This window comes from Pomacea canaliculata, linkage group LG9, assembly GCF_003073045.1.
Source record: "Pomacea canaliculata isolate SZHN2017 linkage group LG9, ASM307304v1, whole genome shotgun sequence".
Classification (NCBI taxonomy): domain Eukaryota; kingdom Metazoa; phylum Mollusca; class Gastropoda; order Architaenioglossa; family Ampullariidae; genus Pomacea; species Pomacea canaliculata.
Window position 1 is genome coordinate 4,577,524 of NC_037598.1, and position 27,843 is coordinate 4,605,366.

At 41.1% G+C, this 27,843-nt stretch overlaps 1 protein-coding gene across 13 annotated transcripts in view; it reads right to left on the bottom strand.

The window, feature by feature from the left end:
* The window catches only part of LOC112572782 (plasma membrane calcium-transporting ATPase 2-like), an 87,451-nt gene that overhangs the window by 39,350 nt on the left and 20,258 nt on the right, over nt 1-27,843 (bottom strand). For 10 of the 13 annotated variants that reach the window (XM_025252655.1, XM_025252667.1, XM_025252654.1 and 7 more), the window contains 6 exons: nt 10,544-10,739; nt 9,949-10,140; nt 8,966-9,235; nt 7,071-7,196; nt 6,090-6,248; nt 3,736-3,771 (listed from right to left, as the gene is read on the bottom strand). In XM_025252655.1, coding sequence (XP_025108440.1) covers nt 3,736-3,771; nt 6,090-6,248; nt 7,071-7,196; nt 8,966-9,235; nt 9,949-10,140; nt 10,544-10,712 — 952 coding nt within the window. In that variant the 5' untranslated portion in view covers nt 10,713-10,739. Of the gene's footprint in view, nt 1-3,735; nt 3,772-4,368; nt 4,399-6,089; nt 6,249-7,070; nt 7,197-8,965; nt 9,236-9,948; nt 10,141-10,543; nt 10,740-21,627; nt 22,196-27,843 lie in introns of those variants that run through there. The other 3 variants (XM_025252663.1, XM_025252664.1, XM_025252666.1) reach the window with 3 other exon arrangements.

Here is a 27,843-nt window from a genome sequence, read left to right on the forward strand (position 1 = left end):
ATAAGGAATACAAGACAAAATAAAACATTTTTTTAAAATAAGATGGGGAGGGGGTTAACTCATGAGGGAAAGCAAACTGCAGAACAAAGAACTCAGATGCAAAGGCATTAACTGATTAAGACCAGGATGCAAACAGGAAATGGGTTAAAGAATTTAAAAGAGAGAGGGGGGAGGGGAAGAAGAACACTGCGCACAAAATAATTCTCCTGCAAACCTGCCCCAAGCTTCATCCTTATGTCTACCCATCCCAATACAGATCATGCACTCTGCATCCTAAAATCTCATTAAACAGTAAAAAGATTTTTGTTTATTTAGGCCATATGAGTGTTGTGGCAAATTTATAGAGATTTACTAGCACTACAGAAATGAAAAACTCTGCCACCACCTTCTGACACAAACTCTTACTCCATGGCTTTTTTCTTTTTTATTTGTAAGCTTGAATAAGCTTTTTAAGCTTTTTCCTTTGTGCTGAATTGTATACTCTTCCGACACTTCCCCCAGTATTAAATCATTCTCTATCCCAATTAAGCAAACAACAGCTACACATCTTTTCAGAACTTTCCAAGAAATATAAGATTTAAGAGGTCCTACTATAAATATAAACTATGTTAAAATTTTCATGCAAAATCTTCAAAAGTGTGAGGTCTGCTACGCACACTCAAGAATGTTTAAACTGATATGCAAAGTTCTTGTAAATATTTGTCACATATAATTAACGACAGGAGATTATCAGCAAAGGGTATTCACAAATAAAAGTACTTTAAAGAGCCTAAGTTCCATCAACATTTAATGCTTTAGAATGAGAGGGCTGCGACCAGACAGGAACTAGGAGATAAAGGGAGATGTGGGGTAAAGGGGGCCTTAAAAGTCATGTCCACATGTGGGTAAATGATAAAATAAATAAATAAATCCCAGTGCAAATGAAAGACTGTTTCAAAAGGCATCTAGGGGGCTTCTGACGTAAATATTCCTTCTGTTTAAACAAAAGAACGTAAGAGGAATATTTTGCAAAAATTGCCAAAATGAAGAAGAGTTAATTGGGGGGAGGAAGGGAGAATCAACCCTCTATGCTCTCTAAATAAAGAAGGTATCTGCAGTAATCTTGTGTTGAAGACAACCTAAAACTACGGACTTGAAAATACTTATCATAACCAAAGGATTTATTAGCTGATATGTATTTGCTAAAGACAGAGTTTAAATAATGAAATAGTGTAGAACAGCAGATTTCTTTAGAAGGATCTGTGTGTATGCTCTGTGATGGTGAGAGTAATATGACTTGGAACCGGGGAAATGGAGGAATGAGAGTGAAGGAAAGACAAAACAATGAGCATCTCATGGATGACACATTTCTGAGACAATTTAATAACAGTAACTGAAGCCTCACTGAAAGGAATACCACACATTCTCTTATACTTCCATGAATCTCAAGCAGGAAATGCTATGCAACTGGTAAGAGTTTGCCATTAACTGTGAGTATTTAATACATCACTGAAATCAACCATAGGAGAATACAGAAATCAGTGGACAATGAATTGAAGAGTTATATGTGTGTGTAGAAGATGGTTAACAAGAAAAGGATTGCAGAATATTGGCATGGGGAAGGTTAACTATTAAATCATCATAACAGGTTTCATAAATGGGTTGAATATACCTTTTTTTTAAATACAAATGTGGGCAAACTGCATTAAATACCCATTTCAAAACTACGCTCAATATTTTATGACTTAATATCAAATCTTATTCAAAGAGCTATAAAAACTAAATCACTAACCAAGCAATGAAAACATGCATTTGAAGAATGTGGGTATTACTATGCTAGTAATGATTAAAATGAACTTCTTCTTTTTTTTTTTTTTTTGCATATTAGTTCACAATTCATCTATGACAACATTGATAGATACACCCTCCCCAAAACACGTAATCAAAGATCAGTGAAATAAAGAAACACTTTCACAGAAATTCTTGTGCACATACACAAATATCACACAAGTAATAATGAAATACGACAAAAGCATGACTAAACAACACCTGGGTGGGGTTTCTACTAGCACTAAATGACCATCATTAACAAAAAGTTGCATCAACACAAAAGCTCAATATCAAACTGCAAAGCAGTGAGACATGTGTTTTGGGTATTCAGAACAAATTTTCCAAAATCACAAAAATAGTGGGTGGGCTGTGAATTATGAGCAGAATATGTAAACAACCAAACTATTTTGGACAGGTTTTTTTTTTAAGTTCTCCCCACTTTCTTTTTCCAAGGAGTTTATCAGATGTGTCCATTAATGAATTCTGTGCTTTAACCCTGACTTTGACAAGTGCATATTTTATTTTTAGAAAAATGGTTTGTAAGGTTACAGTTTGAGGGAGCAAAGAATCTAGAACAATCAAACTGCCTGAATGTAATGTCAAGTCTTCCCTGAAACAAATAATGTGCAAAATACTTCGACAGCACTATTGCAGCAAGAGCCTTTTCAGTTGATATTACTGGTTGAGTACTAATCGAACTGTAAGGAACCTACAAATAGTTGATCTCTTTTGTTTCCCGCAAAATATAAGACACCAAAAAAAAAAAAAAAAAGAAAAAAAAGAAAACACACTATTGAAAACAGCACAAAGAAGCTGGAAATGCCTACAGGACTTTAATTATGCACTGAAAATAAGAATTTGTGTTATCTGTACCTAGAACTGTAGTGAGGATCCAGGTTTGACCATGAATGCAATAAACAGCGACATGAAAAGTTATAATGTACTCCTTTGGTCTTGCTTTTCTGTTATTGTTATACTGCATGAACTTTGAATTAACAAAGTATGATGCGAATCTAGTGAGTCTACCATATAGCAAAATGCAGCTCTCTAGTGGTTAGCCCAATCACATTTAGTAGAACGCATATATTGTTTAAATTCAGTCTCAAGTGTTTCAGTTATTCTTTTATCATTAAACAGCAAAAGTGAGAGAGAAAAAAGTGTATGCATGAATATGCACACATGCATGCTGATGTACATGTCCCTATGACACGCCCCACTGCTTAAAAAAAAAGCTTTCGTTAAAACTTTATTGACTGGAAGTCAATTACAGTATCAAATGTGAAGTGTTTTTTACTGGGAAAAAACCTAAAAATCAAAGTAGTTTTTCCTGCCTTTTAAAATTTACCTGTGGGATTTAGAGGTCACCTGAAGTGATTAAAATTTACAAATCTTAATTAATGGACAGTTTTTCATCGATTTGTTGCCCTTAGGGTCTTCCAATCCCAAGAAAACTGATACCTGAAAATGATTTGTGCATGTTTTGTCTGTTGCCTCCTTGGAAAGTGATATGGCCAGATGCACAAACAAAAAGTTTACTCCAGTCCTATTAGCTGGACTTTATATATATTTCTGAAGTGCAACAAATGTATGTTCATTTTGGTTTCTTTTAAAGCCCACTATCAGAAGACCTGTAGAGATTTAACTCATTTTGGGACATCTTGTTCCTATGGAGTGTCTTTGGGAGTCTTCTATCTTGAGATCCATATCTTATGATGTTAATGTCTCATGATTTTGTCGTATATCATCCTGCTGCAAGACATGAATGGTTCTTTCATGCATAACCTTAAAGGCATATTTGAAGAATGCCTTTAAATTTCCATTATTTAATACTATACAAAACTTACGTTATCAGTAAGACTGTAATACATGAGCAGTAGGTATATGATATATGCACTTGGGCTGCATAAAGATGGTAATCTCACTTACATGGCTCTGTCTGTCCAAGATTGTTTTTGCGGAGTCCTGAAAGTTAAGAGTTAAAATTGCACAAGATGAGGTCATTAGTATAAGCGGTGTTGCAAAAAGGAAGGAACATGGACAAAGGACTGTGTTGAAGATAATCATGTCGCTACTTCGTGTAAAGCCAAAGATAAGATTCCCTGCCTGGTATATTTTGGCATGATCACTTATCACATCAGTTCCTTGTCTCATTGGCAGACTTATTGACAGATTTTTTAACACTAAAGGACCCAAGGAATAAAAGACACCATTAGTGACTGAAATTGGTCTTATCTAACCTTCTAAATTCTATTAGTTTTCTAAAAATGATTTCACATGTCCAAAGGTGGCAAATTTTATCTTGATTAGGACTGATTTTGCCTAGCCTTTAACTATACAATGCCGAATATCACCAGGCAGGGGCTAAAGCCAAAACAGGTATGACAAGATGGTGAAGAGGATAGGGGCTCCAAAAAAATTTCAACCTGCGCAAAAAGAATTATGATACTGAGCCCGAAAATGCTCCACAAAATTGTCTGAAGGAATGCCACACTGGCTACAAACAATGCAAAAAACACAATCAGTGTTGTGATAGTTCAGTTCACTACAGAGCTACTTTACCTTTGACCGCAACTAGTCGCACATGGTGTGCTTCCAGACAAACGGCAGCCGTGGAAAGAGCAGATTTTCATGACAATACACACCATTTACATCAGTTTCTAGATTTTTAACAAAAAATATAATAACCTTTCTTGCAATTTATGCTATTATCTACACCCTACTGTTTCTTTATACTCTATATCCGATTAATGTTTTATATGACCATATGTTGATATTGTTATCGTCACTGTTGTCAAAAATGTTCTTAGAATAGAATTTTTCAGTGTGTCCTTAAGTTTTACATTTTTTAATTCATCACTATTTACTACTCAATGATTTTATTCATGATGCAATGGAATATTCCTGAGGTAATTTTACTTTATTTAATGGCAATTTTAAACAGATGTAAACATTTGAACATCTGGTACCTGAAATCTGCTCTCTTTTTTTAATGGTTTATTTGATACTAAAAAAAAAAAAAAAAAAAAAAGATACTAAGAATTTTTAAGTAGTAAATAGATCACATATGTGAACGAATAAACACTCCACTACAGAAAATGCATAGTGTCAGTTCTGCACAAGTAAAAAAATGTGCTACAACAATAAAAGTGACACAGCAAGTTACATTTTACTAAGTAAAAAAACTCAGCACTACTAAAACTTCTGATCTTCAAATTGACACTTTACTCTACAAGCAGCACATTGTTCAGTGCAAAGAAACTACACCACACTTCGCATTTACAGACAATGTTATTTTAGTTTTGTTGGTTTTTCTTTTTCTTTAAGTAGTGAATACACATCCATGTGGACCAGCTTACAGTTCACATATTTTTCTACTGTTCTTCCTATCACCACCTCATCATCCCCATTATTGAACTCTATCCAAAGGTGGAGGGATGACCAAAAAGGGGGAAAAAAAGAACGAAAACAAAAGAGGACAAGGAGGATAGCCTGACTTAGTAATAAATTAACTGTTCTCTTCCTTTTCACAAAACTGCAATCATGACAAATTATTCACAATAATCCGATACCATATCATCCCCTTTCCCGTTAGTACCCTCTTACTAAATTAAGCTCCAGCACATGTACCTGTTGTAATGCAAATAAACAACCACCTCTCGTCACCATGAAGTGCTTTTATTCTGGAGTACAAGTTTCTATCAAGTTACGAAATAAATGAAGACAATGATTAGCAGTGACCATTACGATGACTGAGCAGTTTTAAGCTGCTCTTTAAGGCTGATTACAATATTCATTATACTACAAGACAGAAAATGTGAAATGCTGGTTGTCAAACAACTGTTTTAAGATATAAATCATGACTGTATACTAACTTCAACAATCATGCAGCAAATTACTAATGTCATGAAGCACTGGTCTCTCATGCAGTCTCTATTATTTTCAAAGCAAATGCACTCTTTATAAAATAAAGATGTCTACAATAGAAAGTGCATGTAAACAAATTTATTGTAACTTGTCTAAGGTGGGGGAAGCCTATAGCAACCTATAAAGCCTTATTTTCTCCTTAAGTGTAACATTGCATTCACATTTAGTCAAATATTTCAACAAAAGGGGAGAAAAATCATTTTTATATGGTACACATGCCCTAAAGAAAATAAAAAACTATCCTGATTTTGTTCCTTTACATGTAAAAAAATTTGCACCTATGAGAGTTGGAAAAATATTTGTTTTGCATGTTCATGTGTCCTGCAGCCATTTAAAAATAATGGAAGAGTTCATACCTGCTTCGGGGTCTTCTTCTCCTTTCTTCTTCTGCTTTTTCTTCTTCTCTCCCTCATCCTCCTGTGAGGCACCCAGCAACGCAAATATAATGCCAGTTTGTGAGTTGACCCCCACAGCAGTCACAAGCATTTTGCCGCTTCCCTCCATCACATGTGTACCTGATGAGAAAATTAGATTGCCAAATATTACAAAATTGTTTTTGTAGACCGCCATAAATTACTTTAAAATATATGTTTAAGTTATTTATAGCAACTTTAAAATCTGTTTGTTAAAGGTATTATACAAACAAGATAACAAGACACAACGTTCCTGTAGCTCAAGAGACTATACGGTGGAGTAATGGTAACATGACAGTGACAGAAATAGCAAAAGTTTTAAAAGTATACAGCCTAAAGACGATGTAACACTGAATTATTCCATCATTTATAAAACAGAAGCACTGATGCACGAAAACTGAAATTATGTAAGCTTAGTCTTTTTAGAAAGGGGAAGGAGAATCTTAACCTAAGACACAAACTTTAAGTTAATAAGCCTCCTATAGGATTATTATATAAGACACTAGACTTGAGAGTAAAACATCAGTAATGCTTTGAATTATAATAGCCACCGTGAACTATTTTCAACATGGGGGATGGGTAATTAGAATTATCCATATGCATGCACACTCACCTCTGCATCAACAAAATAAATCTAAGAGCACAAAGCCTTTCTATTTAAAACATTCTAAATAGTGACAGTTTTGTTGCTTTATGGGTAAATTGGTTTTCCCCATACACATGGAACTATAAATGTTTAGTTTTTATGATCATGCTAAGGGCAACAATTTTGAAGGAACACTTTTATTTTGGGGTTAATCCCTAACATAAATAACGACTATTCCTGACCTCCAGCAAGATGGAGGACAAACTTCCTGCATAAAAAAAGACCTTTAATACTGATTCACACCATATTCTATAATATCCAGATGGAATTTGTCTTACCTGACAACAGCATGGGGTCTGTGATCTCTCCTTTTTTTACATGATCACTCTCTCCTGTCAAAGAGCTTTCATCTATTTTTAAATCATTACTCTGGATAAGAATACCATCAGCGGGTAGCAGGTCACCTATAAGAAGAGAAGTACAGAAAACATAAACGTACATATTTACATGCATGTAAACATACAAATATGCATTCACTCATGTCCATAACCCTGATTTAAAGTATGTATATCATCTGCTATTAAGACATCTACCAATGCTTTAACAGTCATATGAATTCTGATATTTAGTTTTAAAGTTTTTGTCCAAACCACCACCACTCCAATTTAGACTGCAGGGAAGACCTTTTCCCTTCCATGGTGACTTTTAAGTCCATCCACTTTCAATGAACAGCTGCAATTCTCATCAACCTGTGCCTTAGTTTAACCTTCCACCTGCCATTTTCTATATAAGGGAACAAATGCAGTGTGAATGGGTCTATTAAAGGTTAGAGTGAGTACTGCGTTCATCCAGAAGAGCTCAAATATTGCAGTTTTGTTGGGCATTCAGAGCTTTGATCATGAAATAAGAAGTATTGTTAGCATCTTCTGCCTACTGGTACTCTAAAACTAGGATGTGTTGTGTTAGTGACCATGTGTAAACCAGTGTGCCATATAACTTTATAGTAACCAGAAGATGTTAGGGATTCTGAAATACTCTGAATATTTTATCTCATCATTTGCCGGACACTCAGGCCAGGACCTTACCAGTGAGAGATTTTGATGTTAACTGATTGAAGACTCAAAGTGAATGTTATAATTAGTGTTGAGAAGTGAGAGCATGTCAGTCAATGAGAGCATTTCAGTTAATGAGATGTATTTTGATGCATTTGATAATTACTGGTGGTTTAACTCTGATTGGATTCAGCTTGTTTGATGGTTTGATGATTTTGGGCTGTTTACAGATGGTCCCCCTCCTGGCTATGATCATTCTGCCCCTTGGTATTTATTTATCCACACTACAGTTAGATGTATGTGCCAATCATAGGTTGTCCTTTGACTGAATATGCTCATAGCTAGTGGGGTTATTTGTTGTCTCATGATGTCCTTTGACCAGGTAGCCAATCTACATTACCTGGCCAGCAAAAGACAATTCTTCTGTTCTTTGTTAAGCAATTGTCTGAGTGATTTGTGTCTGCATGTGTGTAGTAGAAGTGTGCACATGTGGGAATGAGAAAAACATGAAACGTTATAAAAAGAAAAAGAGCATCAGGTAGTAAAATGGGTGAAGATGGAGAGAGCAAAAGGACAGCAAAGCTCCTCATGGGAAAATCTATTAACATCTGCTATGTTTGGACTTACCAGTATTATCATGCTTCCATAAGTCTAAGCTTCAAGGGACTGATGAAAAAAATTAAGTTATTGAAGGTTGGAGTTAAGGAAGTTCGTCCAAAAAAAAAAAATTCCCGTGGACCTTTAATTTTAACCAAATGTTCATTTCGTGTCATTTTTTGAAAGACACTCCAGAACCCTGTGGAGACTGAGTTGCACTTTTCACACACGTGTTTCCTATACAGTATACAGAATGGAGAACATGAGAGCACCGGGTCAATGGCAGAGGAAAACACCATTTCACACTTTCTGACGTATTCTGAAATGGTTTCAACATGATGACCAGCTTAAGTTTTTTCAAGCTGTGGAAGGTTTTGGCTAGGCTGATTCAAGCTAAGGAAGCTGAATATGCATTGTTTAATGGGAAACCAACAGATGTTTAAAATTCAAGTTAGGGAGAAATTCGACTTACAGAAGGTCAACTTGCAGAAGTTTAACTGTATTTTTATTGATGAAAAAGGGAAACAAAAATCCTCTTTTGGTAATATTTTTTAACAAGCAAGCATGTTGATGCTAAAACTCACCATATTTTACTTGGCAAATGTCACCAACTAACAAGTCTCCAACAGGTATCTGTTCAACTTCCCCATTCCGAATGGTTGAGAACTTGTGTTCATGCTCTATCTTGCTCTGAAGTCCACGGAACTGCTTTTCTTTGCTCCAGTCATTGAAGGCAGTCACTAACACCACCACCAGTACAGCCACTAGAATGGCCAAGCCATCTATCCAACCTGCCGACTCCTCAAGGCTGTTGCTATACTTGCTCCTGTAGTAATCATCTTCCGTTTCCTCTTCTGCAAGTTATTTAACATGGCATCAGTCTATTTTTCAATATATACTTTCATATAATAATTTCTGGTAATGTCCCTAAATCAAACATACTATTATTGTGTAATTTCCAGTTAACAATTGGCTTTTGCAAAGGACTTACCTTTAAAAGCTAACTCACAGCAAACACATAACAATGTTTAAATGTTATTAATAAAAATAAAATGCCTGATTATCAATTAGTCGTGTAAATGAGTTTTATTTTAATCCCAAAAACATACAACACTTGAAGCAGATCCAAAACCATACCACACATAAAATATGACATATGCTCCCTCAGGGTTACTATCAAAGTGACAGCATTCAAGTACACTTGTAGGCGGCATTGCCATGACAGCTGACCTACACTAGCAGCAATCCTGGGAACTGATGAGAATATCTCTGTTGTAAGGCTTGTATCTTAGAAAAGGGAAAGCTGTATTTGTAATGAGCCAAACATTCTTACATGATGGCCAGCCCTTAAAGATGGAGATTTGGGTGTTGTACGATGAAGTTGGTCATAAGAGCTTAAGATTTTATTCAGCATAGTAATGAAATGATAAACAACTGTTTCAATTAATCACTGCAAACACTTTGCTGCTCTTTAGAGTCTGAGATACAATAGTGCTCTTGGTATTATTATGGATTTAAAATAATCTGATGTAGGTATTCTACAAAGAATTGTAAAATATGCATCTACCCCTGCTTTCCTGTGGTGGCTTGTAGAATGACAGGCCAAGAGAGATGAGTGCAGCAACCAGCAAAATAAGTAATGTAACATCCTGAAGTGCCTCCCACACCAAGCGCATAAAAGACTTGGGTGGTTTAGGAGGGATAATATTGGAGCCAAATGCTTCCAATCTGGCTTCTCTATCTAGGTCACCCGTCAATCCTGCACAAAAAAGTATTTGCATATTTCTTATTTCCTGCGTTATTTTTGAGGTCAGTTTAGTTCTATCAATAGAAAGCACTTTTATACATCTATGCATATAAGAGAAATATAAGCCTTATTACTGTATTAACTAAGGATAAATAATGTAAAGTACACTTTGGTCATAGCAAGTAATGTCTGATCCTTACCTACCAGGAAATTTAAGCATCCAAACTGAATGCTTTTTTCTAAGATCTGTAAGTTATGTTATACTTGAATCTGCAACTTTGAAACTGTGCAAATAATAAGGACCAGTCAGGCCCAACACTCAAAATTCTATTATTTCAATTTATCATCTTCCCATCCATCGCCTTGAAGAAAATGATTTTGCTACTAAGAGTTACCATAGTTTCAAATCACTGACCTTCAGTGGGTGAGGTTCTCAATTTTCTACACATCTCCAACACACCGCCATATTTGGTCTGGATCAACTCGTAACCCTCGGTACCTCTATGTTCCATGAGCTCTCTAAGCTCCATTAAACTCAGCCCAAAGCGGGCTGATGCTGGTTGTCCTTCCATACTTGCCGACATTGTGTGGCCAAACTATCCTTCACCTATCTGGGAGAAAAGATGCAAAATTAGTGCAAAGCCATAGACTATGCTAATAAGATATTGTAGAATCAAACTATCTTGAATCATAAAGATTATTCACTTAAATTTATCGAATTTATGACAATACCCCACTCGAGTGCAATTAGGACTACTAGATTTTCTCATGTAAACAAATAGTTTGAAAACTTTAGTTTTGCCCCATCACACTAATCAGTAGTTTAGGTATTACAGATGACCGACTTATCACCAGCTGACAAAATTCAAGCTATGCTCCTCCTTGTCTGAGCACTTCAAGTGTTCTATAGATCAAGCTTCTTAAATGTTCAGGTACAAGCTATTCAAGAATTATTTCAAAGTGCAAGCGCAGTGAGCCATGGAATAATCATTACTTCAAGAGGCTTTCCACAGCTGACATGCTTTAACACTGCTGTTTAAACCTTCGGAAAACATGCTGCTGTGCTAATGCAGGGACTGAAATCATTTCTGGCTAATGTAAATGTAAGGGTAGATTTGTTCCTGAAATAGGGAAACTTCCAATCAAATGACAAAACTCATCACCTTCTTTTTACAAGAGAAGAAGGTTGTTGTAAGCCATCAGCTGAATGACCAGCTGCATAAGGTATCATTCCAATCATACTTTGCTGTAATATGTGTCACTTCAATACAAATGCTGTTTTTACCAGTCAGCAATAAGGGCAGAGTATCCCCCTCCTACTATGACCAATTTAAAGACTCAACATGCTTTGCTTGCTAGCAGAAGTACACAAGAAATTACACCAAGTCCCACACCATACTGTCTTCCATATGCATGAAACTTGTGTGAAGCAATTTAACTGTGTTCTGCAGGAGAGATGTGCAAAATAGATCATATGTATTGCTGAAAAGAATCTCCTGTCTATAAGCCCTCAGCTACATACAATGAAAATGTAGGTACCAAGTTCTACTGTTAATATTCTGTATGCCCACCTGTAATCCAAACACCTGCAAACAATGCAATTTCAGGTCTACTTCCCTCTCACAAGAGGATCTGTTACTGCCCAAACCTCTATGCAATGTGGATCTGGAGTCAGATTTGAACGGCAATCTTAAAGAATAAAATATTCATATTCTCAAAGACCACAGTATACTGCTCCATGTTAATCTGTTTTTTTCTTTTGCTCTGCACAGCCCAAAATGGTCAAAATCTTGCTATGGTGAATAAGAATGCTGTTTGTGAAGGGCAATAACCAACCTACATCTTAATTTTGCTCCTAAGGTCAGTGCTAACAACCATGTCTGCCACTACACTACTCTTATTTCAAAAATCAATTGCCCTCCTTCCTTCTTCTTCAAGGGAACAGCAGAAACTCAGCAGGAAGACCAGCAAACATGGCGACATGGTCAGGCTAGTCAACTGTTCCACTGCATATTTTTTTTTCTAGACAAACAGGTACCAAGACTTTCCTTCTATCACTTGTCAGAACTCCTGTTAGCAAAAAGCTCTACTCTGACAGGTTGTATATGGCAACGACTTTAATGTTATTTGTGATTGCTGGCTTCCAGATCAGCTGTGCATTTGTTTTATCAACCTAAGTAGTGAAATTATTTTTTAATGTTGTAAACAAGCTAGTGAATACAAAACATTTTTTCTTGAAGTGAACTATATAAACTATCAAGCCTTCTTTCTCTCTCTGCTGAATTGGAATCTGTGTGCATATGCAACAACATGCAAAGCTATCAATGTCACTAAATATCAAATCCAAAATTGAAGTTCACCTATTTTTCGTAACAGGTCTCTGGAGATATATTTAAATGCAAATGTTGCCCGTAGCTACAAACTGCATCTAGCTGTTTCATCACAAACCAGAGAAACAAGTTTCTTGAAAAGTCCTGGACACTACTTGATATCAGTAGCAGAAGGATGAAATGGCTAACATCATTTTTAACTAGCACAACATGACAGATCCTACTGATCTAAACTGCTGAAGCGAATGTGTGAATGTACGCAAATATCCTTAGTTTCTAGTTCTCAAAACACAGCCCCATGCTGATATTTAAGGCCCAGCTTCATCCAAATGATGTGAAAGGAGTGGACAGGGGAAAAGAGTAATGCTATCTTCAAAAATACATTGGTTACGAGCCAATATGATGCTTAAAGAACATGGTTAAGTTTAGATGTAAAAGTAATTTTCTGCTCTTTCCACTTAATTACAAAAAGACTGTGTTGTTAACATTCAGTTCTGCACTAGTGATTCATGTATACAAGCACAGCCATAAAGTAAAGGAACAGAAAAGGTAAAAAGAGAGCAGGCAATTTTTCCTAATAACATGAAACAGGATAGAGATTTTCTTAGTAAACAGGAAACTGATTTTACAAATCACTGCAATCATAATATTCCACAGGCTGAAATACAAAACTATACCTAGTTCAACATCAAACATGACATCAAAACTTCTCACGTGACTACTTACACTCAGCCTTTACATTTTTTTCAATGACAAGTGTGCTTCTAAGGATGAAAGGGCAGAAAAATGTAAAGATGAGTTAAGGGAAATAAGGGCAGCTCTGAGTGTCATCAGCAGGTGTGGGAAGGACAGCAATGAAGTACACTTGGCGCGGTAATACCCACTCTACCTACTGAAACATTTTTCAATGTATTAATGCCTACACAGGCAATCACGCTGTGTGACTAGAGTCTATTTCAAACTTCTTCACAAGCTGATGAGACCTCTTACATGTTCGGAGCAAGCCCGGAATACTCAACTCCGCCAGAAGCGTTTGTTAAATGACCTTGTGGCGGAATGCTACACGCCAGAACGCATTCTTTGGCTAATGGCTGCTGCACGTTGCCTGCTGCCTCTTTCTTCACCGCCTGTCAAGCATTCATATACACCTTTCTTCTTCTCCTTCCTTACTCCCCTCTCTGCCTCCGTGTACAAAACTACTACAACGCTCCATGGCTCTGTGTCTGCAGGCTGCGCCTCGGCAAGCCAGAGCTAAAGCTGTATCTTAGCTGGGCAATTTTTCTCGGTCTGAACCTAGTTCTGGAGGATCAGCGCCTAACGTTGCTCCCAAGTTTCGTTTTAGGCAGAATGGAAGCTTCAAATCCCTGAATGAGCTGGTGAAAAGCCCCAAGATCGTGCCTGCAGAGGGCAGTCATGCTTTTTAGCTGCAGCTTCTTTCCCCTTTATACTAATAAAGTAAGAAGAAAGGCTAATGCAAAGTTGTGTGCAACATCTTTCACCCAGATCATCAGGGTGCTTCTGCTATCGAGACACCGCTTGGTTACCTCGGAAGTAACTACTGACCGGAAGCATTACTCAGATCTCTATATGCAAAGAGGCGCAAATCGCGGCGATCAGCAGCAGATACCCTAACTAGAGGGTCACTACTTCTGAGATAGACTGAGAAGGGGGGCTAGTCCCGAGGTTAACAGCCTCCGCGCCATTAGGCGGCACCTGCTTTGCACTTGTGTATGCTGCTACCCCATAACTTCTCACCCCTGTTCATTTTAATGTTCTCCTTAAAGCCCAACAGCTGGACTTGGTTTGGACGTTTTCTAAGAGACTGCTCTGTTTTGGGCATCATCAGCATTTGACAATTCAGTGTCAAATGTTCCTACACTGATAAAATGCTGGGCGGTACGACACTACATAAGAAATGCCTTTTTATCTTTTTTTTGTAGTACACGAAGGTTGCAAGTTCAAGACTCTTTACCGCCTTCCTCTATAGCTCACTCCCATGTCCCCCCCCCCCCCAATTTTCTCCCCCCTCCTCACAACACGGCCCTAAAAGTAATTTTGTTAATGTCACCAGTGCATGACCGCCACCAGCTACCCTGTAAAACTGGATACGTGGCTGGCCAGAACATGATACATTCATTAAGTATTTGGTAAAGACATCAAAACGATTTTACAGACAGGAACATTTAAATTTCGCTGAACTTTGCCGACGGGGTCACCGCTTTCTCTACACTGAGTCACAATGTCTGCCAAAACGATTCCCGCCCCATCGTCCGACTTCAACTTGCATTCCACTGGATACAAGCCCATCTCACAAAGCGTTCAATACACCTATCTGACAGAGAAGGGCTTGATGGCTGTATAGGCTGCATTATTTATGATTTTGATGAGCGCTATACAAGGCTTGTTTGATAATGTGATGCTGCTTCACTATCATTACTGGACGACTTAACTGCATGATCAGATAAATAATTTAACAGCTTCTTTAGAATAATCTGAAGAGTATACAGCACTTAGTCTAATATGAAAGTAACACCACCATCTAAAAAAAATTAAAACATTAGAATCCTAGAAATACGTTTCCTGGAAAAAATGTATAGCTTTATGTCAAAATCATGGGGGAGGGGTGTTGTTGCAAGAACCCAGTGCTCTATTTGGTGTTTCTTGTTTAAGTGTTTGCGGGTTTACTGGCGTATCAGAAATCACCACCATATTCCAGCAACACTGGCAGGAAGTCATCAATACTCTGTAAATATAACGCATATCATCATCGGTACTTCAGAAATACCGAAAACCTACCACCAACATTCTAGCAATACTTACAAGATCTCATCAACACTAGCAGATTCAAAGCATCACTCCTGCAACGATGATTGGATATCAGTGCTCCAGAAACACTGCCAAGTCTTCATTGCCCCTTCAGAAATGATGAGGAGAACAGATCAATAGTCCAGCAATCCTTTCGGGGTGTCATCAACACTGAAAATCCGTGCAGGATTAGATCGATATTCCTGCAGTACTGTACTCGGACAGCGCAGGGAAGTGTTGCCGCAAATATTATTGCAGGCTCACCCCCTTATGGAGCACCATAAGCTTCTGCGAGGTGCACTCAAGCATCGCCTGCACACATACAGATGTGCAAACAATCGTCCTGCAAGACTGGGGCGTTCACGTGCAGCTACGATCTCCACGCACGCGTCTTGACTAGGTGCCACGGCCAAGGCCACGCCGCCGCAAGCTGATCAGCGCCCACCTCGTGTGTTCAACTCACTCTGGCCCATGTGGCCCCCAGTTCACTTCTGACAATGCTCTATGTGCACTGACAAGGTCTAAAGCCACGTTCAATATTTCCTCTATCCCAAAGAAAAACAAATCACCATGACCATGCGACAGTACACGTTACCAAAGTCTCTTCTCTATTTCCCGTTTCCACCTCAGTGCACGTACGCATAGCACGCGCACGTGAAAACATGTACGGATAATCAATTGCTGCAAATCACACGTTTCTTTATCAACCATTTGATCAGATACACAGCCCTGCTCGATCATTATATTAGACGCTGTTTACCGACATGTAAACACCAGCTTCAGTAGTTTCCAGCTTGTGACTTCGTCGAGCATGTTGACTCATTTCCTACAGCACTAAATAGTTGAAGGAGTTCAAAAGCCGCACGGGACCCCTTTTCTTCCTCTAAGGCGGAAATACATATTGTCCATGTAGCAACTTTTTTTTTCAAACTGTATTATCAACATAGCCGATCGCTCGTACTACAATCGCGCTGCATAGGAAACGTCAGTGCTCAATGTAGATGATAAACCGCGGGACAGGAATAGTGACATGACCTTTAAATGGCACCCACTTCAACAAAATGATAATTTAAAAGCTAAACATTTGGAGGACCCACAAGAAAGCTAAGGCAAGCTCTGAGTGTAATCTTTAACAGCAACGGAAAATGAAACAGGTTTTCATTCTTTAAAAGTCTGTAAAAGAGTCCTATTAAAAATTATCTCCCATCTTTCCCCAACCTCCTGAACCATTCAAACTACCATTTACCCGGATCCAAATGCACGTTAAGCACGAGTTACTGTGATCAGATGCCAACACATATGGACGTCACACCCTCCCCCACTACCACCCTAACAAGTGCAAAAAAGCTTTGACCTATCGCTGTGGCGACAAGCAGCTACCGCCTCCAAACACCGACGATGCTCGATCTTCCCGCAGGCTACCATCTTCCTCACTACTAAACTGTCGCTGTTCTCAGAAAGTTCAGCCCCAATGTGCAAGCGAATTCAAAACAAAAGCACTGCAAAGTAAAAGTGTTTATTCTGCTGAGGACACCCTTTTCAGACACACTTTTTCTTCATCCTGCTGTAATCAATCCGAAATAAAACAGTAAAACTGTAACTGTTAGCATAATGAGACCGTAGCAGAACCTGCGTGTGGCACCTGACTGCACTGTGAGAAAAAAATAAAAGCATGGCGCACGGGTAGCAAGCTGCACTCCCACTTCCCATCACTTTCACTCTGTAACCAGGGTAGCCATCTGGAAATCCGACCAGGCACTTCAAATGATCGATCGATTTGGTACAGGGTGAAAATGGTACGCAGCGGCACCACAGGCAGTGCAGCCCGCTCCGCGCGAGGGCACTGCTCCCTCCGCCATCTCCAACATGTTGGCCAACTCCTCCCGACAGGTCTCGTGGTTCAAGGCATCCACGCCGCCTGAACACTTCTCTCTCCCCGGCGTTGTCTGCGGGCAACGCGACGTCTCCATCACATTCCATCCTTCCCGCCTCTCCCCGCTTTTTTTTTATTAAGTGATCTATTCGGGGGATTGTGGTGGCGCCTCCATCACTATTCTGCAGCTGACAGATTTCGCCACAAGTACTGGTTTCTGAGGCAAATTCTGTAGCACATCGATGTTTATGCTAGGGTCTTTTCCCGAACAGTTCCACGTTTAATCTAGCCTGCTCCTACCACATTTCGGTTTGGCATCAACGAACCTCGTCTTCCTCTACTACAGGTCTGTTGGATCGGCGTTATTGCTGAGGTCAGCAATTGCAGGTTCTACTGATGACATAACCTTGCTGGAGTAGTCCCCAATCATTCCAATAGACGGGGTGACGGACTAATCTACCCCACATCGCCGACACGACGAGCTCGCAGTCGGACATACACAGTCGCCATCAAAGCGGGTGGCTGACAGGTTACGAGGCTACCCACGCACGACGTTCTGAAACAAGGAGCGGAAGGCGTGACGCGGCGGACACCCTGGAGTCCGCAAAATGTCAAAGGCGCAAACAAGAGGACAAAAAACCTGGTTCTTCAAAATGCCAAAAGAATAAGTTAAACAGGTATAACGGGCAAAGCACGAAACAAGTGGTCCGAAAAAAGATACCCTCCAAAAGCGCAAGGCGCCAGGTTAATGAATGCCATACGCGTCATTCTGAGTAAGGCTGAGCTGAAATCGGTTTTGACTGTTAAATGTTAGATGAAGGGTTCGTACAGGTCTGACCACACTGAAAAAAAGGACCTAAGAAACTGAAAACTTGTTAATAAGGTCTAATGGAGGACGTTTTCAAAACCAGCAAATAAAACTACAAGTCAATCTGCCCTTCACAGGTAATACTTTCAATATCTCATTTATAACAGATTTTATTATAGATTAAAGGAGATATACCAAGGGGCACAGTTTTATTAGCTATTTTTTATCAGGGCTGAAGAAGCCCGACATCCCACACCTTGTTTGAGCTCTATGGCGCTTCTCATTCATTCCGTGTTTTCTGATTTAGATGTGCTTTTTCAACTAGCTTCACCTATAGGAGGAATCGTCAATGATACAAATCCACACTGATCTTGTCTTTTTTATTCTACAATATCCACTCTTTGTAATTTTCTTTTAATCATCGGTGTTGGAAACTGCACCTTCAAGGCATGCATCTAGAACTAAGATCATCAGATCATCATCAGAGAAATGTACCCCTTATCTTGAGGTTTCTTTCAAGATAAGAAGGCTAACTACTTAACTACTTGGTTTTTTTTTTCTTCTTATTTTAGTCAGAAATGTGGGATCTGCGTATGTCATTCCAAAACATTTTTTTAAAATATTAGCTTATGCTGATCTTATTCAAGATGGCTATTTTCCTGTAAAGCTTACTTTCTTTACTTTTCCAACACATTACGATATCTTTTTTTTTTATAAATGACAATATACACAAGTTCTAAAGAAAAACATTAGCAATTAAAAAAATTACTTGTAAAAACATACCATAAAGACGTTTTAAGTACTGTTCTAATAAAAAAAAAAAAAGTTCTGAAAGAAACAGCTTTTATCCCAATCTGTAAACCACATTTTATAATCGGAAGGCGGGAACAGAAACGCAGTTTCAACACAATGATCTGCAAAAATAAGAAAAGGCCAATGTTGAGCCTAAAGGCAAACAATATGAAACCATCACCCCATCGTTTTCTGTTTTGCTGTCTCAACCATATTTTCTTTTTTATCATTTCTCTAAGCCCCTGTCACCCTCCACCACCACCTGTCAACCACCTGGGCCACGGTGTGAGCTTTTGATCTTGCCTTCCTGTTAAGAGCGCCCCTTCCCAAATATCGGGGCTTGCTAAAAAATTCTTCAAAGAGTTTTACAGTTAGCAATGACCACTCCTCGAATTAACCTCATCAACTATGGTACCAACCACTGCTCAAAGCCTCAACCTCGTAACAGTCCTGCCTTCGATGATGACAGTCGCAAATCAGTTCAAAATTTGAACTACTATTGTTTGAGGTGTCTTCCTGTAGCTCCTCCTCATTCTCACCCAGCCAGCCATGTAAACTAATGATACATGCTTTGAACTGTAGAACGCGAAAAGAACGTCAACAAAATTTACACAAAACGAACAAACACCTCTTTTTCATAAGGTCCTGTGCACTCTGTAAGGACCTATTCGCTTAACAGAAAGCACTTTTAAGAAATGCGATGATTCTTTCAATTTAATGTGACGTATTTCGTATGGAACGACTACTATCGGTTTGTAGACAGGCAGCGGTCTACCTGTGACCTATCACGAGAATCACCTCCACACCATTTAATTAAGGTATCAGAACCACTGCCACATTCTATCAGGCATCTCATTCACCAGCACCACCACAAGTAACAATACAAAATTCGACCGGACCGCGAATATGTCTACCCACCGTGATACCCCAACAATCAAGATCAAAGAGGCACATCTTCACAACTAGGCAAACAATCCCAGACATAATGCTCTCCCATAACCCTCGCAGAACATAAACAAGAAGTAATGTCATATTTTCACAAAGCGATCTTCTGCTACATGCTACATAAAACGAGATAAATGAAACTGCATTCACAAAGTGTTCAGGTAACCATTTTAAACAGATTTCTTTAACATAACAGGTGTAAGTTTTTTGAAAGTTTGTTTTTTGCTCTACAGCTTACATTCATCAGCTTGAGAAACAAATGGTGAGACCTAAGCATATTTAAAAGAAGCGCTGCTAAAGAAAGTACAGTGCGCATTTATTCTTCAAACGTGCGTGCAATTACTCGGCGGCTCATGCGCTTCTCAGGATTACCTCAGGCATTTACAAACATACCGAGCTTCACGCGAGAATGAACTGCTCAGGCGTGGCGTTGCACCGTATCCTCGTCACTGGTATACCTGACGTCACAGATCTACTCAGGATTAGCATTAGTGAAAGATACACGAAACTGCAAGCGTGACGCTTGATGGGTACGTTGCACTGTGTGGGTTACCTTCAACAGGACAGCAGCAAATGCACTTTAGCCTTAGCAAGGTACGCACGTGTATGTTGATTTTACTCGTTTAAGGCGCAGTAATCGTCACGTGTATCACACAGTTCAACAGTCTGGTGTGTTCTCGGCTCTCCAACTCCAAGACACAAAAGCGTCAACAAACTCATCTCTGGTGTGGGGGGGGGGGGGAATAAAGCGAAAATGAGTAACCAAACTGACATAGCGATTATACTTCTGTTCTATAATTATCCAACTACGCCGGTATCCCATTAATCTCGCGACGCACCTAGTGTGTATTTAAGGATAATGAAGTTAAGTCATGATCTATGTGTGTATACCAGAAAATTTCATAGTTTCACACAGATATTTGTAAAGTACAGTTTGGGGATAACCTTCTACATGAGGTGTTGAGGAGGTACGATGGCAATCTTATTTGGAAGATGTAAATGCCGGAGTACTATTGTTCTCATCAGATTTTTTTTTTTTTTTTTTTTTTGGAGGAAAGGGGGGAGGGTCATATACTTATGCTCCACAACATTTACCAAGTACACATTTAACACAGGGATTACGCGAAGGTAATGATCACAAACTCAAGCAGTGCTATCGCGTCAGTGTAGCCAGCTGGAGGTCTGATTAGTGCGGAGCTCCGGGCAAAAGGGGAAAAAAAACACACTATCATCTCACACACACAAACAAAAATCCCTGAGTCATGTGGGACAAAGATGTAGCTTTGCCAAGGCATCATTCTCTCGCCTTTCTTGCCCAGCATACCCTACCCTCTCAAGCATTACCTCATACCCTCGTAACGCAACTACAAGCAGATCAATGCTAAAAACGCCGGCCTTCGAGGAGAGCGCAACCATTTACGTCAGTGCCAACCTCCCTTCACCCACACCCCCGTTAAAGGTCACAGGTTGTACGCACCTGCACTGTGATGAGAGCGTCTAAATGACAACCCCATCCAAAAATTAAATCCAACATGTTCCGAAAATATACGCGAACTTTCAGGACAGCTACAAGAATCCAAAAGAAGTACTTTAAACATCACATTGCCGATAAGAAATTTTAAAGACTTTTAAACTAAAAATTAAGGCATTTAAAATGAGGAATACATCAACATAAAGGTACGAAATACTTGTCTCTAGCACTCAGTTTTCCTTTCACTGCTCTACGGCCATCGTTTCCGCAATAAACTGGACTGCAATATCCTCTCCATACCTCGAATGCTCAAGCTAAATATCACATGATACGCCTGTGGGAGGGGACAGGGGCGCAGGCAAACTCTTGTTTGGAAGAAGAGACAATTCTCCAACTGCTCTTAGAAAGTAGTGTTTTTTTTTTTTTGTTTAATGTTTCGCACACACACACACACACACGCACGGAAAGCGGTCACCTGTATAAAAGAAGTCTTCACGAGCGCCTAATCACCTATGTAGTTCTAGTGTCTCGGTAGCCGAAGGCCAACACGTCTCAGACAACCGTCGGCACGCGGCAGGCAAGGGTGTCGTCCACTGCCGTGCAACTGGCGGAGAAAATGGTGGCGCGGCCGCTGGCGTCCAGGCGGTAAAGCGTATCCATTTCACAGCCAAAGACTAGCAGCAAGGCAGAAGAGGATAGCAGCACATTATTCCACACCGCTAAGTAAGCCGTCCTGTAGGGTTCAACACACCATACTCCTCTCGGCGATCACCATTATCGAGAGCAGACAGGAGCTAGACAGATGGCGATGGCGGCGGCGGCGGCAACGACGACACCAACAACGGCACACAGCTACCGTACCCGCGGCACCGTCTTCTCGTCGGCTGGCACCGGTCGCTGTTGTGGGCAGGAGCGGCAAGCGCCGGAGTGCCTTGCCAGCCCTCCCCGCCCGGCCTTGTGTTCGTCGCCGCTACCGTTGCTGGGGCTCCCGATTCCACCACAACTACTTCTCTATGCAGCGAGTTTGATCGTGCCCAGAGTACTAGTTATTAACTGTGTCGGCCCGGCGTGCGAATATGTCAGCGCTGTGGCACTCGAATGTGTTTGCGTACGTGCGTGCGTGCGTTCGGCAGAGAGGGCACGCGCGCCTGTTTAAGCGTGTGCCTATGCGCACCATGCGTGAGCGTGTGCGGTCGTGCGCCTGCGCGCGCCCCTTCGAGCTGCTATGAGCGCAAACTCGCAATCAATTCAAAAGGGAGGAGAGTAGGCAAATATGGTTGTTGACTCGAACAGCGCACTAGCGCGAAGCGAGGTGGCGATCTTGCACTAGGCGGTAACCATTGTCGGCAGCCCCGGGGCTGGTGAAGAACATGCTGTGATCACAGCGGTCTGCTGAAGCGCCACAAAGCAGTACTGCTTCTGTCTTCTCGGTGAAGCGAAACAAGTTTTGATAAACATTTCCGATTGTCAAACTTCATACTTTTTAAAAACATGATTAATACCACGATTACTACACCCTTCCAAAATTCCCAATCACACAGTTCGTTCACGCCTGGGCTGGGCGCCGTTCTTATCTCTGTTCTGTACACTCCAGTGCCCATTCATCTTCTGATATTCACGGGCTGTTTGATGGATGAAAAAATAACGCTTATGTAACCCAGCCCAACACAAATGTATCAGTAACTCAAGAGTGAATTCCCTTAAAGTATGCTTACACATTTGTTACAACATTATATTCTTCCCTCTTCTATTTGTATGCCAATTAACTCTTTACTGGACTCATTGCAATGACCTTTCTAGTGGACTGGCTGCAATGACCTCTCAGAAACACTTTCAAGATTTCTTGTGTGTGCTCATGACCAACAGTTTTAAATTCTTAATATTTGTTAAAATATACAGAAGAACACAAGAACGGGACTTTAACTTCATATCGTCAACACACCAAAATATTCATAATAGTGATACCTTTGAGAATGCACAAATTACTTTTTTCCATTCGCATGTATTAAATAAATGGCGTAAATGATGTAAAGATGTGTTTGTGTGTGTGTGTGCGCGCGCTTGTGTGGGTTGGCATGAATATACATACGTATGTACGCAGAAAAGAGCGTTTCACGTGAATCTAGAAATAACGGTTTGTCAAAGGAATCAATGACGCCAAAGCCATTCATGAAGAGATGCAGTGGCAGACTGGCCTCAATGTAAAAATGACAAGCGTTTCATCTTCTCTTAATATCCCCTCGCCCGCCTGCCTCGCCACTCAATCGCGGGGCAGATGGGGACAGGAAGCAAACCACATCAAACTGAGCGAGATCCCACTCACCGACACACATCAACGCCTCGTGTACACACACACACGCGTTGTAAGAAAGTCTTGGAGACGAATCATGTACAACTTATGACCGACGCTAGCTGTCCACGCGACAAGAGAAGAGCAGTGCAATCACCTGCAGCGCCACGCAGCGACTCCCACAGCGTGGGGCCGGCGTAAATCCCCTCGAGCACATGCTCGCACCGGCATGAAGAAACGGCATCCCGCACGCACAGGCATCTGTGCTCTGTCAGGAAACAATGCAGCCAGCTTCAATCATTCCCACCCCTCTCCTCACTCTCTCCGCCACCCTCACCCTTCTGCCCTACTTCTCTCCCTCCGTCTGCTCTCTTACCTGACTCCCGCTTTCAACATGTCGATGGGAGAGAAGGACAGCACAACCTCCATACCAGAGAAGTATTTTTTCTTCCCAAGCGTGTTCTACTCGTGCGTTGATTCTCACCTACCCATCGCTGTCTCTAACCCCATTTCGCGTCCCGTGGCGCTTCTCCCAGCCTATTCCCATGGTTCTGCCACTGGAATCGACAGGACCAGGCTTTAGTACTACATGTACCACGGAGTTTGATATACTATCTACAGCCTGCAAACACACTCAAATACCGCACTATGGAGCGACGAAGCTGCCGAAGGTTATAGGGACTTTGGACTGACGGAATAGTACTGCGTGTTCACGAGCTTTTAGCATGGAACACACATATTTACTAAGCCTTCCAGACACCTCGGCTGGACAGCTTTCGCTTTCTAATCCTTCTACCCGAATCTGTAAGTCAATAAAGTGCAACCGAGTCAGCAGTCATGCACTTTTCTATTTTGTGCTCGTGCGGTAAAGCTCCTCCGTGCAAAGTTTGTGCAGTGGTGTATGCGTTTGTGTGGGAGGGAGTAGGGAGGAGAGGAAGTGTAAGATGAATGATGAATCACCCAGATGTAAAGCTCTATATTATGGACCGAATCAGAATCAACACGCACGAGCCGGTAGCACACACAAAAAAAGGTGGGAAGGGACAGTGAGAAAGCATCTAGATCTGTGACCGATTCATCATTACTAGCACACTCAGTCGTGGCTGTAAGCCTACCTACAAAGGATTCGCTTCGTCGGGGGGGGGGGGGGTCGTCAAGTGGGAGTATCGCTCAGTAATGGCGCATGCAGTTTGCACGAAACGTCTCATAATCGGGCCGGGCGTGAAACGGTTGTCCGATCAGCACGTCGGCCGTGCCTCTTACCTGAAGCTGGCTAGTCAATCAGTTGCTGCTAGAGAGGAAGATATGTACGAGCGTGACTTACGCTCCACCGCCGGTCTCTGCACGTTCCCGGTCTCCCGTCACGTGGCCAATGCTCGTGCGCCCAACGCGCTGTAACAGGTGCATCCAACAACAACCACCACCGCCATATCTGAAACAGCGCAATCTTATTTTTCTGCCACTGCAACCAGTTCTAAGTAATCCTCCCCGAGCAAAACAAATCCGGCAAATTAGATGGCGCGTTAAGTCGATATGGCCGAATCGATTCAGCCACACGTACACCGCACTTCCCCTAGCGCCGGTCCGTCCCGCACTTCACATCACAAACCCTCCGCGGAAGACTCGTCATCGCTAGCTCGCACGACTGTTGAGCAACTGCACAAACGACCCACCGTTTCGATCCTAAAAAACGACGAGAGAAGCACACAGATCCACCGCTTACAGGGGGTTGGGGTGGATCTGCTCGCCAGACTAGCTTCACAGACCCTCTATCTGCACAAAATACCATTGATCCAATCCCTACAGCCTCGTAGAGGTCTAGGCTTCAGTATAATCTATCTTATGCCCGTCTGCTTCCCATGCGACAACTTGTGGGCATATTTCTACTGACGAGACCGTTGCAGACGTGCAATACTCCATTAAGTACACTACTGACAAGAAGTGCACACACACACACACGAACGCGCGCTCTCAATATACATGCCTTGCAAAGCACTAGACCTAAAACAGATGGCATAATTATCCATAATCATAATGATAACAAGACTCTTTGAAATCTGTCACCTGAGGCAGCGATACACCAAGTTAATGCATTGACCACGAGTACAAAACGAGCCTCAAAAGCTCCACCCGCTGGACACACGAAGATCTAAGTACACAAGCTGTTCAGAAAAGCAAAGAAACAGAAAGGGGGGAGGGTTGGGGGAAGAAAGATTGGTATTTTACACCAAGCCAGCAACTAAGGCTATGTCACGGCAAGGCAGCCAGCCCTGTAAGCAGAAAAAAAAAATTAGCGTGCCCGAGACGAGACCTGAACTCACGACAGGCAACCCTCACTGTATTGGTGACAGGTGCTAACTGTTGCGCCACTGGACCGCCCGAGTGGGAGGTGGGGGGTTGGGTTGATGTCAGGTGGGTGTGGGGTGATGCGGGACGCTGAAGGCAAGCGTCTATTCGTTACAAAAGATGTATAAAAGGCTCCAGGACATTTGAAACATTTCCCTCCACCGCCACTTCTCCACCCTTCCTCCTATAAATAAAAAAATCAATCAGTAGAACACTGCCGTCTGAAGCTTTTGCATTGATTCGCTCGGAGCGTCGTTCAATCCTGGCAGGACATGAGGACCGTGTGTGGGCGGGGTTTGCTGAAGAGGCCATGGACGGATTGCAGGACCTTCATACACAGCCGCACGCATCGAATAAGTCCGTGCATGCATAAGAGCGTGAACGCACATCCCAACACACACACACACAAACACCGACATCTGCCAACGCACTACTACATGAGGACTGACGGCACCTGCTAAATACGCATGGAGTTGCCAGAGGCACTATGCAAGCAGCTTCACAGACAGGCACATGCTAAATACGCACGAAGGTGCCAGCTGCAGTACACAGGATTTCACAGAGAGGTCCAATGATTGCTGAGCCCGTCACGTCTGTGACTAAAATAACATCTGCAAGTGAGCATACACCCACCTTTCAATAAAACGATGAAAAGGTTTTGTTTGATTACAACCACATATAAAATACTATGGACAAAGTCTTCATTGTCTCTTTTGTCCCTTCTCTGCCCTAGGTGTACTCACTATATCGACAGTGTAGTTTGTTCCAGAAGAGCAATATCCATTAACTGCTTCGCAAAATACATACTGTACGGACTGGTGGACGATCAATACATTCTGCTGAAGTGGTGGGACACAGACCACGATACTAAAGCCACCATTGCTATTTTCAACACGTCGTTTTCCCCTACTAGGTCAACACAGTTGGTTATAATAAAACCATTTATGCTTAAATACAACAGGTTTTGAGCTCTATATCACTTGCCTAACCGAAAGTTGCCTGCACGTTTATTTTTGGTATTCATGGTTCCCTTTTTTTCTCTTTCTCTCAGTAGGAGTGCAAAGAGGGGGGTAGTTTGCTGCCGTTACCTGGTTATTAGCGCACATGTTTCTTCTCAACCGCCCACTTTTGAGAACGAAGTTTTGTTGGCAACTCCTTTTAATACCATGTAAACAACAATCGTGCAAACTCAATAACCTCTGCAAGTTACGGCCTCGAGAGTACTATCTCACTTATTAAGAGTCTTTGTCAAAGCTGCTGAACACAGAGAACATTTTTTTTTAATGGCTTCAACGTACAGCTCATTCACTAGCTAACAGCATTCAAGCTCATGTTCACGCCACAGCTAATATAAACAAAAGCCCCAGTTTGCGTACAGCTGGTGTTTCTTTCTTAACCATGATAAAAGCCAGATAACATTTGTTTCATTGCCTCCTCTTCGGCACTTCCTCTCAACATTGTGTCAGCGAGTCCACTAACGGTTTACAACGTGGGCTGTGGTGCTAGATAAGGATCTAAGACGGCTTCCGCGATGCAGACATACCTTCCGCAAAGTACCTGGTGACTATCCTTAGCTTAGGCGTACATATATAATACTGCCACTGCCCAGTTAATCTTCAGGCAATCAAGCCAATTGGTTCAGTTACTCTTCAGGGACCATAATTATAAAGCGAGAATAATTCTTCCCCAAGGCAAAATAGGGAACTCAAGGGAAAGCGTCATATTTTCCTAGTAACAATGAAATGTTTAGACTCCCGTGGACACCAATTGATGTTTCTTTACCCAAGGCATATTTACCACAGTTTTGTTAACTACGGCTCCAGAGGTAAAATAACACGTCCGTGGTACAGACACCGCCTTACGACCGGAAACAAGACGCTTGTCCTCGAGTTCCCCAGGGGCCTACTCATCTACTCACTCCATTTGTCCAGTTAGGTTCTTCCTGAAAGTACAAAACTCGACTAGTGTCTGGACCGAAGAGGACACCGACAGCACAAAACGCAAAACAAGGAAAACACATAATGGTCATTTCATGCAACAAATATACTGTTTACG